Here is a 12,992-nt window from a genome sequence, read left to right on the forward strand (position 1 = left end):
TGTTTGGTGGGGGGTTTTCCCCTCTTTTTTGGTCTTCTGTGGGATTGTTTGGTGTGGGTTTTTTTTCAGCGTGTATCAAGATTTATTAAAATCTTGCTCCATGCTCCTTCCGCACTAACCCGCGACTCAGTTCACGCTGTTCCACATAGCATCAGCCCGGCGCTGAACCGTACCCCGTTAAGGTGGGGGGACGGGGGGGGACGGGATGACAACACACGTGGCTGCAGCTTATTTCTCTCAAACACGACCACTTGCTTGGGGGGCTTCGGTGTGGGGGATTGGGAGGGGGCAGAACCGCCGATGCTCACAACCCACGGTCCGGAGGGACCTCAGCCGCTCTTCTCCGGTGCCCAGCGGGGAGGCTGGAGGGTCGCCTGCATCGCGATGGCTAAAGAACCCACCTAACACCCCTCAAATAAACAAAAATAAACCCCAACAGAGCGGCGCAGGCAGGTACACGCTGGGGGCGGGGGGGGCGTCCCCGCACGGCGCCCACCCCTCGCGCGGCGCCGCCAGGTCAGAGGGCGGACGCGGGGAGAAAGGGGAGGGGGGTGTGTCCGGGGCGCGGTGACGTCACCGTCCCCTTCACCAGTGGGAGGCCGGGCGCAGGGTGGTGGCGGCCAATGGGAAGCGAGGTGGGTCCGTGAGTGGCATTAAGGGAGGGCTCGGCCCCGGGCGGGGGGGGGGGAGGGGGAACTGGGAGAGAAATGAAGTTGTGCTAAAAGGCTTTTAGCCATCAAGAAGTTATTAGGCATTTCTCAGCCGCAAATTAGGGATTCTTCATTAATACCAACCTCGCCCCCCACCCCACCCTAACCCCCCCGTTATGTGAGAGGGAGAGCCCAGGAGCCGATAAAGGGGATGGGGAGGCGGCAATGTCTGTCTGCCCATCGGTGTGAGGAGCAGTGACAGGCGCAAACTTTTCCCCGTGCCATTAATGAGCTAATTAAAGAGTTGGGCTCCTCACCCCGGGAGAGCTCTCTGCAGGCTGCCGGGCTCAGGGACTCAAGGTAGGTAAAAAGAAGATCACAGCCCACCACAAGCTGCCTGCCTCAGCAAGGAGCCGCAGTGATGTGCGGGGCTAGGCTGTGGGTCGCTTCCTCCCGGTGGAAAAAAAAATGTTTTTTTGGTTGGAAAAATGTGATGTTTGGGTGGATTCCGGCTCGGGGCAGGGCTGGGCAGAGCGTGCCTCCCCTGGCTAGGGTGCAGCTGGGGTAGACCACCACCACCACCACCGACCGACCCCAGCCGGAGAATGAGGAGAGCAGCCGAGCCGAGGGGAAAATTAAAAAAAAAAAAAAAAAAAAAAGCTTAAATACTCCGGGATTGGAAATGCTTGCGCCGCTGCGGGTCCGGCAGCGCGGGGAGGTCTGGCCGCCGCGGCGGAGCCAGTCAGGGGGAGCACGGAGGGGACGGCGCAGCCCTGCCGCACCGAAACCGGCCGGTAACGCCGGCGGCCGGGGGTTTGTGCCCGCCTCGGTTGTGCCCTGTTCCGGCCATGCAGCGCGCACCTGGGCTGGGGAGTGCGGGGGCTGTGGGAGGAGAGTGCGGGGCAGGCTGCGCTGCGGGCGCACTAGATGGGAAAATACACTTTTCTTTTCTTTTTTTTTTTCTTTCCCCTCTGGTGGGAGAAAATACTACACCCGCCGGAGGCTGCTTGTTGATTATTATTTCTCGCGGCTCCGCTGCGACGTTGTGTACCGGCTCTCTCACCCCAGGACTGCTGTTGTCTTCACAGAGGCTCTCCGGGAAGGCACCCAGCGCCCTGGGAGGCAGCCCATGGCCGGGCGTTTCGGGCCTCGGATTGACAGCGGATCACGGGAAGAAACGGGATTATTATGACCCTCTTCCGAGGAGCTATGCTGCCCGCCACGAGTAGGAAAAAAGGCCAGAAATACGTCGTTTGGTTTCTGTCTGGGGCCGCAAGATCCTAGCTGTTTTTCTCTTTCTTTTTTTTTTTTTTTTTCCTCCTTTTTGCCCCCCCCGCAGTTGCTTGGAGTCTCTGAGCTGCATTGGATAAATGCCTTTCTCATCCGATTGACTCTGATTTTTCAGAGAATATATATATATTTTTTTGTTAAGAACACCTCTCTGGTCTTCAATACTTGTTTGCATTTTACGCAACTGAACGGTTTCTCAGAGTAATGGCCGCGCTCAGAATCACTGTCTGATGCTCTGGAGAGATGAATTCCTGCTGAGTTTCCCTTCCACCTTTGGATGAATCTCTGGAGTTTAAATTGTAGGAAGGAAAGGGGAAAAAATCACGATGAAAGAGAAGTCAAAAAATGCTGCCCGGACTAGACGGGAGAAAGAAAACAGTGAATTTTATGAACTGGCTAAATTACTACCCCTGCCCTCAGCTATCACCTCTCAGCTGGACAAAGCATCCATAATCAGACTCACCACCAGCTATTTAAAAATGAGGGTGGTTTTTCCAGAAGGTAGGTGGGAATGCCTATTCGCTTCTATTTTCATTCTGATCCAGGTATCGCTTGCCGCTTTTACTTTTTTTCTTTTTTTTTTTTTTTTTTTTTTTTTAAAAAGTAAATTGCATTGGGTGGTGTGCTCGGAGGCAGGGTGCTCTCCGCTGTCACTTTCCTCTGTCGTAAATACTTTCCCTTCAGTTCCTATGACAGGTTTGGTTGGGGACTTACGGTGCTTTTGTCAACACTTGAAGGCACTGAGCTCTGCTACGTGTTCTGCTAAAGCAAACACGGGTTTTCTTTTCCCCCAGTCTCCCAATAAGATGTACATCCCCCGCCAAGCACGTGCGTGGCGAAAGAGGGGACGATTCACCCCTATTTATAGCCATACTATGGGGGGGAGTTAATATATGGGTAAATATTTACATAAGTCTACGCAAAGTCCTAAAGCCTTAGTTCAAGTTTCGAGCAAAGGTGCGGTTTACAGGTACAGCACACGCGTACAGGCATGCTCCCACACGCAGCCTAAATAAATAAGCCGAGCACACCGAATCGCATCATGAATGTGATGCATCTCGCTCTGAGGATCATTAGGGCAGTCTGAGGGCTTTAATCGACCTCGGCAATTTTTAACAGGCGTTTTGTTCTCCGACACACTCCATCCCCCTGCCCACCCAGTGCTGCAAGCCCAGCGTCCGAGGCCGGGCCTGATTCTCCTCCACAGCCGGGCAAGCAGTAACCTTCGCGCTGGCTTCCACAGCTGCAACAACGGTCCCGCCTGCCTAGCGAAAGCAGACTTAAGCGTGCCAAAGTATGCCTTGCTTTTGAGTAGAATTAGGATTGGGTCTTATACATCGGCTGCCAAGAAAAACAAACAGCGCAGAAAGTTAAAAGTCAGAATAAAGTTCTCCTGTGTTCTCACCCTATTGCTTTCGTAAGATGTAGGGACCCCCCCCCCCCCCCCCCGAAAATACTTCACGAATCATTTATTTAGATCAACTCGGTGGAGAGAGAGTCTGCTTGAAAGAAAAAGTATTAAGAACTTTTTATTTCCCAGACATAAAACCAAGATCTGCTGCATCTTTTATTGAAAAGTATGTGTACATAAGAAACAATGTAATACAGCTATGTGCCTCGCTTTTCTGTAGCTGTACCTCGAGTCGGTCGGTCTGTCTGTGCTATGTTTGTACTATATTTTACAAATCAAGAGTGGGTATACGGCCTGGGTTTCTGTTGCTTTGGTTTTCGGTGTTGGTTTTGGTTTGTGGGGTGGCTTTTTTTGGGGTGTGTGTGTGCTTTTTTGTTTTTGTTGTTATTGTTTGAGTTTGTTGGTTTTGTGTTTGGGGTGGGTTTTTTACCTGATTACATCTCTGAACTACCGGTGTTAATTCTAATTTTTAAAAGTAAATATGCAATCGGGCAGTCATTTGGACTGGGGGAGGTACACCCACACACACCACCCCCGGTTACGTATGAACGCTTATACCTAAAGTCCACAGCAGTAATTTCCAATCCAGTGCATTTTGCAATAACTTCTTTAAACAACCTTCCATACCTCCGAGTCACTTCGAACCAAAGAAGGGGATAAGTGAAAGCCTTAAATAATAATTAAAGCTTTCATCAAGCCCCTTTCCTCTTCTATGTGACCTGCCACCTTGAAGAGCGTTATGCAGGACAGCCCCCTGTTTCAAAGGAGACCTAGTTGTCCTTTATACTGTCAGCGCATACTTTATAAAAATAAAGCTATTGCAAACTCTGATGCCCATGATGTTCCTAAAAGGATTATTAGCAATGATTTGTCAACTCCTGCGGTCTCAGTAGGCTACCTTTCTGCGTGATTTCGAGCAGGTTTCGTCAATTACCGGTGCCTATGTAGCGGGTTGTTTGATCAGAAGAAGCATATGGTGTTGCTTGTAGGCTGCGAGTAATCACGGGAAAGGAAGAATAGGCGATCCCGGTCCCTCGGTGGCAGCGCAGGATGTTTGAATGCCCTGGGGAGCGGTGTGGCGAAGTGCGCCGGGGCCGGGGCCGGGGCCGGCCGCAGCAGATGCTAATTTGAGCGCGGAGACAGAGGGGGCGGCTGAGCGGGGCTTTGCAGGCAGCAGAGCCTCCGCAGCCTAATTAAAGGCAAACTGCAAATTAAACGGGAAGGCGGCGAGCAGGCGCGAGAGGGCTTGTCCCGGCGGGGCGCGCTGCCGCGCGAGGCCCGACGCCGAGCGGGCGCCAGACCCACGCGGGGCCGCGCGCCCCCCACCCCCGGGCCGCAAGCGGGGTGGGCACAAAGGCCCGAGAGCGGGGCCACGGCGTGGCGTGGGGCCGGGCCGTACGGCCCCTCCGCGGCCCAGGCGGGCTCGCTCTGCCTCCCACGTATTGCAGGCGGGCGGGTGAGCGGGGGGCGGCCCTGGCCCGGTCCCGGAGCCGCGGGTCGCCGGTGCCGCGACTGATGGCGAGCGAGTCGCCCACGGCGGCCTCCCGGCGCTGCGCCCGTGCCTGGCCGTGCACGAGCAGAGCCCGGGGCCGGGCGGTGTCCCCCGCGACCTCGAGGGGCGGCAGGGACTCCGGGAGCGGCGGGGGCGGCCGCTGGGGCTCCCGGTGCGGGTGTGCTTGTGCAGCGGGCGCTTCCAGCTCGGCCGGGCTGCAGAGAGGGAGGTGAGGAAGAGGGGGGCGATCCCGGTCTCCCGGAGCCCCCGGCCAGAAAATGAAGTAATTGCTTCGCTGGGAAGGGAGGACAGGTAGTGACAGACAGGGAAAGTGCGCACCGAATGGAAAAGCCTTCCTGAAAGGAGGCAGGCTGGGAATGTTGGACGAATTTAAAGGAGGGGGGGGGGGGTGTCCCTCTGCTTGTTTTTCCCTGGGGAGGAAAGCGATACAAGCATTGGGACAGAGCCGATGAGTTGGCCAAAGGGCTGGAGATGGGTAGCAGGAGGCTCGCGAGCACGGTGAAGTGTCACGTCATACATTTAAAGAGATCTTGGAAGAGCCAGGATAGAGAAGCGTTGCCTCCGTAAGAGCGAGCTGCCCTTCCAATGTAACTCACACCCCCTCTCGCCGGTGCAAAAGCGGATTTCCATCTGCCCGGAGAGTGCTTGCATAGGGGTTGGTTGTAAACAGTCACGTACAGAAAGATGTACGCTCTTCATCGCCGCGCACACGCGGGGCTGGGGACAGGGGAACAGGCGGAAAGAATCGGTGTGCATTTGTCTGCATATTTTTACATCTGAAAGGTTCCTAGAGAGAGAGAAGTTGGGTAGATTTCGGATTAATTTTGGAAACGAGAGTTTTCTGGGAGTAAAATGACAAGAGCGTCACGCACGCAATAATCACGGTGCGGTTCCCGTCTCGCCCCCAGAAATCTAAACACAAACCAGTGGCACTGGATAACCTTGATAAACCGAGCAGAGATTTTCCAACGAGATCCCTCCCGTAATGGCTGTGTAATTCTCTCAAGCTACTAGAACACCTGGGTTGTTCTCTCTACCCCTGATTTCACTTTACTAGGTCTCCAGCAGATTAAAATTGTCAAGGGCGAAAAGTGTTCAGCGGCTTAGGTAGCTCGCATCGTTTCAGTGCTAGAACTCTTCTGCTTCAGGAGGAGAAAGCTTATAACAAATAGTAGTTTTCGTGATCGGACAGCTTTTGGGAAGGCTGAAGACCTGCTAAATCGTTGAGGAGAGTAAGGAAGATATTTTTCAAAAAAAAATTTTTAAGCAGAACTTCCTAATAAATTTACTCTTGAGTTAACTTTCATTAAAAAAACCCACACCCTAAAATTGCAATTGAACATTAAATATTTAATGGCAAGTAACGTAGCCTCAAGAAATACCTAGGAAAATTTCCGGGATGTCGAAGGACTAAAGAAGTTTTCATTAAAAATAGATCCCATCGCTATAACCAGTGGGGTAGCTCTTCACTGACCTTCGCCGGTATCCAAAAAGTGAAGGGAGAAGAAAAAAAAAAAAACACAAACCGACCCAAACAAACAAAAAAAACCCACCCAAACCAACAAGAGGCGCAATTCATAGATTTTTATTTGTTTGGGTTTGTTTGGGGGTTTTGTTTTTCTTTTTTAATTAGGAATATTTTAAGGGTCCTATTCTGCTTACGCGCACAGAGGGAAAAGGAGCGTTTGCAGTCCCTGTCCTGATGGGGATGGATCGTTTCCGCGCCGAGAGGCGTTTGATTTTCGAGACAAAAGAGGCTCCGTTTACATAAACTTTCGCCGAATCAGGATGGTTAACATTTCAATATTGAAATCCTTAACTTTGTTTTATTTTTAAGGGGGGAGAGATCAGCAGAAAAAAAAAATCCGTTTCCCACGTGGATAGGTGATTTAATGCTGTTTTTCTTACTGCTAAGGGAAATGATTGAGCATTAGGTTTCAGTGTTTATTTTCTTACAGAAGTTTTTCTCATTGAAACTGCAGTTTACTCTCCACGCTGCTTCTGTCTAATTCCAGTTTTTATGCGAACTTAAAATGTGAAGTGAGAACTAAGCTACTAGGACGAACGTTGAAAAAGCAAATTTATGTATTAAATAGAGTACTAAGTGACATAAATGGGGAAAATCCAATTTTCTTTAGAAACATCCCCTCCCTTCTTAGTAGCATACGACCGTTTTAATGTTGGAGGCTATTTTTCAACTTGCATATAAATAGGGTGTGTTCGCAAGTGCATTGGTGCAAACCCTTCCCTCCCCAGTTTCTTCGGAATAAGGGCTCTTTGAACTTGCATCTTCTGTAGAAGAGAAAAAACAGTTTGCGCTCACAAATTTCCCTGATTTCCCCCCCGCCCCCTTCCAATTTGGGCACGGTTGCGTTTGTTTGCATTTCAGAGCGCAATTCCGTTACCCCGTGTGTGCCAAAATGTTGGTATTTCTTTCTAGAGTGAGTCAGTCTCGGCATTATTTCCACTACCGTTTTTTTAATAGGATTGTTTGTTTAGTCAACAGGACTTTTCCTCCCTCTTATTATTATTTTTATAAAGTAAGCGGGATGCTAACTTATCCCTGCTCTAAATGAACACATGTGATTTACCGAGATAATAAATCTTTACAAAACCTCGCTAATGGCATCCGCAGGCAGTTGGAAACGAGCAGCATTGTTTTTTTTTTTTTAAACGTAGCTTATTCCATTTCATCCGAACCCTCCGACGGCGACCCGCTCCTTCACAGAAGCCTCATTTGGCCAAGATTTTGAGTTATCATTAACCACTGCCTGTTAAATTAACTGAGAGATCAGCCCTGTCGGACGCTAGGCGATGGCAAAGCGGAGGGCTGGCGGGAGCCTATTTAATTAAATGGTTAATCGAATCAAGCTAATTCCTCGATACAGCAGCCTCCTGCCTTTTCGCTTGGCGGGACGTACAGCTGCTGTCCCTGCGGCTCCCGGTGCTGTTATTTATCCTTTTCCCTGGGCAGCAAGGAGAAATGACCGCCTCGGAGATGAGAACAGCGCCATGCCGCCCCCCTCTCCCCAAACAGCCGGGCGGGCCCCGCTTGTCCCCCGAGCCGCCGCGGCGAGGGCCGTGCGACAGCAGGGGGCGGCGGGAGAGGTGCTGCGCTACGAGCTGCACACGGCGGTGGAAGGCCCGTGCCCGCCGTAAAGCTTTACGGGCGTCTTCGCCGAGCAGGTTACACCAAGCCAGCGAGCGGAGGCGAGAGGGAGCGAGGCCCGGGCCGCCCCTCCTTGGCTTCCCCAGCGCCGCGGGGGCGGCTGACGGGGGCCGGCCTGCCTCGGTGCCGCAGCGAAGGGGCGAGCCCCGGGGCGGAGGTCGTCGGGGGTCCCGCACCCCTCGCCCGCGGTGTTAGCATCCCCAGCGAGGCGGGCGGGCGAGCGAGCCGCCTCTCCTCCATCTTTAACGAGCCGAGAGCGGCTCCTAAAAGGGCAGAACAAACGCCACGAAACAGAAGTGAGAGACGTTCCCGGGCCGGGGCCCCCGGGAGGCGGCGGGGAGAGCCCGGGAGCGGGGCGGCGGCCGCTGCCGCTGCCCGGACGGGGAGGTTTAAGAAGCGCCTGGAAGCGAAAGGCGCGGCGGGGCTCCTTGGACCCGGCTCAGGCAGGCGCTCCATCTGCCGCCCCGGCGGGCCGGCGCCCCGGGCCGCCTCCGGGCGAGCCCCCTGCGCCTCTCCCTCGCCCTGACCTCAGCGACGGGAGAAAACTCCCTGCCTGTGGGGCCCGGCTCCCGGCCGGCACCTGCCCGCCGTGCACGGCAGCCGTGGGCCTCGTACTCCTGCCCTCGCCCGTGCACCTCGCCGGGCCGTGCGGCCAGGCATGGCGCAGGGACAAGTCCCCGGGGATGGCTGTGCCTCGAAGCCTGGCCTCCAAAGAAGCGGATCCGGAGCTCAGGCTGGGGCTCTCCACTAAGTGGTTTTTAAATCCGGACGTCAAACGGTCCGCTCTGCCGGTCTTTGCGCTACCGTAAGTCCGGATCGCGCTGACGTGTCGTGACGGATAGTCCGTTGGGGAAATCGTAGTAAGCGCTTTTAAAAGCCGGCAAATCAACACAAAATAGGTAAGGGCTTGCACCTTCTGGCCACCCCACCGTCCACCCCCGCCCCACTTTGCTATTGCCAGACAAAGGAGGGGGTCGAGGTGGGTTCTGCGCTGCAGATGCTCACAGAGGGACAAATAACCCGGAGACCAACCAGGGCCAAGGAGCTGCCCGGGCCTCCTGGAGTTTCATTTCCCTGCGCCTGCCTTCCTCCGTCTTTGCCTAGATCGAGGTAGAAATGATTGAGGAATCTCTTCCCCCTTCCGTGGGACAGAAGTGCTTCTTGAGGCAACATCGCCACTGGGTAGGGATGACACCCACCCAGCCCTCCATTGGCTGCCGACATCAAGGCTTGCAGCAATCAAAAGATGAGGGGAAGGACAGGGCCAGCGCAGCCAAGCGCGGCGGCCGTGAGCCTGTCTGGGGGGGCAGGCGGCCGGGGGGGCGGTGTGCCTAGTGCCGGGGGTGGGCACGGCTGGGAAGAAGGCATTTCACATGGATCCGCCGGTGTAGCTATCCTATGAAACACCGATGGAGATGCTTTTTGATGTGGAAAGTGCAGTGGTTTTCCATTGGGAAATGCTGAGAGAAACGATGAATCAGCACGCTTGTTCCGAGCAGGATCCGCGCAATCTCCGTGCAGCCTCGGCGCACGCCGTTAGGTACGAGGCTGTTGTTCGTAAAGTAATCAAGAGCCTGTCTTATTTCTTTTTTTTTTTTCCCCTCCCTTCCTCCTGACAGTGAACAATTTCTTGTGGCCCAATTTGTTTAACTTCTTAGGAAAAATAAAAGAAAAAATCCTCGAGTGGGGGAGATTGCTAGGTAGAAGCCTATAATCTATGTTTTGTCAAGAGTATCAAATTCATTCCGAAAGAAAAGCTCGATCCATTTATTTTTGCTGCTTGAATAACACAGCTGGATGATGCCTTGAGCTTACGCTAGATGGTTGCTCATCATTCATTCGCCAAGAACTGGCCTAAATGGTGCCTGTGGGATTAGGTCAATTTTAGTGGATCTACTTCGCCTCATTTGGTTACTAATTGGTTTCTTGTTTTATAAATCGAAATCTCATTTTCAGGAAATTACAAAACCCATGCAGCCAGTCCATTGAGGTAATCCGTGGGTCGGGGTATTTAAATGGCAGCGGTTCTACAATGCGTCAAGTAATAAGCAACAGGAAAACTTCGCCTCCATTTCCAAATGAAATGTGAGCTCGCTAGCTCCTTAGATCCATAATAGATACATCCCTTCTAAGGCTACTTATGTAAATATGATAAACCAGACTTTGATGGGGGAGGGAACGCAGGGAAGACAGCAAATTTTATCTGCTAAGGTTAATGTGGCATATCTTGGAAATCTTCCAAAATAGATTATGTTTTGCTTTGTCTTCGGCCACTTTAGCTGGGAAAATCCTTCGCCTAAAAACGATTTCTTTATCTATCCCCTCACAAAGCTGCTTGTTTCTATTCCAAACCTATTATGCTGCTGGCTCTCCAAATTACAAGAGAATCTTTAGATCTTGTTTCCAAGCGTAATCCTGAAGCAAAAGGGAGATCTGATTTCCTTGTTTTGTTTTAAATAGACAATCAAAGGATTTGCAGAATTTTCTGCGGTAGGTCAAGTGCAAGAAATCACAGTTTGCCCCCTCGATAAAAGGAAATTGGATATTAAAGCGAAAAGGGGGGGGGGGGGGAGGGAATAAAAGGGAGTATTAATGGCGAGGTTTTCTCGTATAATCTTCAAAACCAGTTTTTAAGGGGCATCAGAAGGACCCGTCGATTTGGGAGAGGCTGGACTTGCCAATGGATAGAAATAGTCTCCGACTTGAAAATGCTGAAACATCTGGGAAGTACAAAGAATCGTCTCATGCGATAGGATTTTTAAAAACCGGCTCAGGTAGACAAGTGGAAACGTTTAATTATAAACCATTAACAGACACAGCCCAGCAGCGCGGGGCTTCCACCTGAAGCACAGCGAGGAGTTCAGCGCCCCGTGAAGAACCAGCTTCCCGGGGGAGGTTAACCTGCAATGCCCATGAGCTGTTCATTAACCCGCCAGGGTCGGGTTGTTTTCCCTTTTAGAAGCAGAATAATTAGACCCGTAAACTTCGATTAATAAGCAACTTAAATCACAGGAGGGGAGTGCAGATTTAGTCCTGAATACAGGAACTCGCCATTCAAATTTCCCTCCAGGTGTGGGGGTGTCGCAAGGAACCGTCTCGGCCGCCTCTGCCTTGGTGGGCCATCCTGGCTTAGAGAAACCTCTGAGGTGCTCGCGAAAAACAAATATACAGCGGGGGTTTCTCTCTTTTCCTGAAAGCTGTGCAAGATTTGCCAGCTCCTTGCTGATTTCGGGGGATGGAGCTCCGTCCTGGTCGCTGGGTGCCCGGGGACGGGCAAAGCTGCCTGCGGGGACCCGGTGCACTCCCCGCGGGTTCACTCGCTTCGAAGGGCGCAGGGAACAGAGAAACCCGGGGACTCGGGGAAAAGCCACTCACTGGGGGTCCCCGTCAGCTGCCGTGGAGGAAGTAATGGGAAGGAGCTTGTTTCGAGCTGGCACCCTGGTACACGCTGGGGCTGCGGGATGGGGGCCAGGCCTTTGTAGGGCCTGTGAAGTTAACGAGAGAGGAAGGAAGTGCAGGAGCGGTGAAGAGACAGGTTGGCGTGAAGAGGTGGACCAGGAAGGAGGTAGGAGAGAAGGAAAGGCAGGGGTGAGAGGGGCGCATCGCTCCTGCGCTTCGGTGGTGGGTAGGGAGGCGAGGGCCGCCGTGGGATGCCCCGTTCAAACAGCGCGGAGGAGATCGTTAGCTTTGTTTGGACCGGCAAACAGCTAGGTGAAATCGGTCATTAGCGAGGGATGCCCGCGGCTGCATGCTGCCGCCGCCTCGCCTTTTTGCCTCGAAACAGCCGGAATACGGCTGGAATACGGCTCTCGCCTCCCCCGGGCGATCCGCACCTCAGCCAGCAATCAGGATTTGTAATTTTTTCCTCCCTTTTACTTTATCTTGGTGTCTGCATGTCAGACACCTCAGCCTTATTTAGTAGCATAAGCGTCAAAGGTTTCAACTGCCCCGTTTAAATTATTTCGGCAAACAACACTGTGAAAAGGCATGGCTCATAAACAGTTTTACTCCGCTGGAGTGACTTCCATCTGGCTTTTATTCCTCCTCACTTTGCATAGGAGAAAACAAGCGGCGTCTGAAACATTAGACAGGTCCGGAAAGATTCATTTTTGGAGGGGGTTGTTTGGAGGCAGATCATCCCTCCCTGAGGAGACGGCCGCCCGCCAGCGCAGCGGGAGGGAGGAATGGTGGGGAGGGACGTGAACCCCGGAGACCCGGCTTCGGGGTGGGGGAGGGAGGACAAGTCCGCGCCGTCGGACAGTGACTTGCCTGGGCCGCCCTAAAGTGCCTTACCGCAGCCGTGAAACTACTCTCGGTTTAGTGACAGCCACTCACTTGTGTGGGGGTCACTAAAAGCAAAAGTGTTTTAACACGGGGCTCGGAGAGGGCTGGATGAGCCTCATGTGGTCGCTCCTCTCCCTCCCCAAACACGTATGACAAACCTTCCAAGTGAGAGGACGGTGGCCCCGAACAGAGAAAGAGGGGGAGGTCACAGACCAAACTGGAAAGTGATCTCTGGCGAGCAAAGGGTCTAAGCCGCTCCTCACCCTTCCCCGTCCAAGGACTGCTGGCTGATTACCCGGCAGGCCGAGGCCGGCTCTGGCTGCTGCCGGGGGGGAGCCCGCAGCCTCGCCGGGCGCTGGCAGGGCCGACCCGCAGCGCCCGCACCGCCGCCGGGAGGTTCTTCCCAGAGACCGTCGTGCCACGTTAACCGCATCCTCCCCTCGACATCAAAGGCTTCCCCCAGCACACCTCTTTCTTTCATTTTAAATGGCTCCCAGTGCTGTCCAGGATTCGGTGGCGTTAGGAGAAAAGCACGTTCCCTGAAGTTCAGGGAGCTGAAGGCAGCACTAAAAAGCCCTTTTATCTGACACACTACTTCACTTAGGTCTTAGGGATGAGCTTCACCGTTAACTCTAAATAAGTATTTTGTTATTTTTCTCTCATGGGAGCTAGGTC

The 12,992-nt window shown here is 53.1% G+C and overlaps 1 protein-coding gene across 1 annotated transcript in view; it reads left to right on the forward strand.

The window, feature by feature from the left end:
* Positions 1 to 2,266: 2,266 nt before the first annotated feature.
* The window catches only part of SIM1 (SIM bHLH transcription factor 1), a 48,541-nt gene continuing 37,815 nt past the window's right edge, over positions 2,267 to 12,992 (forward strand). Inside the window, exon 1 of the mRNA XM_040598805.1 lies at positions 2,267 to 2,441. Within this exon, the coding sequence (XP_040454739.1) occupies positions 2,267 to 2,441 (175 nt within the window). The remainder of the gene's footprint in view (positions 2,442 to 12,992) is intronic.

This window comes from Falco naumanni, chromosome 6 (genome assembly GCF_017639655.2).
Source record: "Falco naumanni isolate bFalNau1 chromosome 6, bFalNau1.pat, whole genome shotgun sequence".
NCBI classification, from domain to species: Eukaryota; Metazoa; Chordata; class Aves; order Falconiformes; family Falconidae; genus Falco; species Falco naumanni.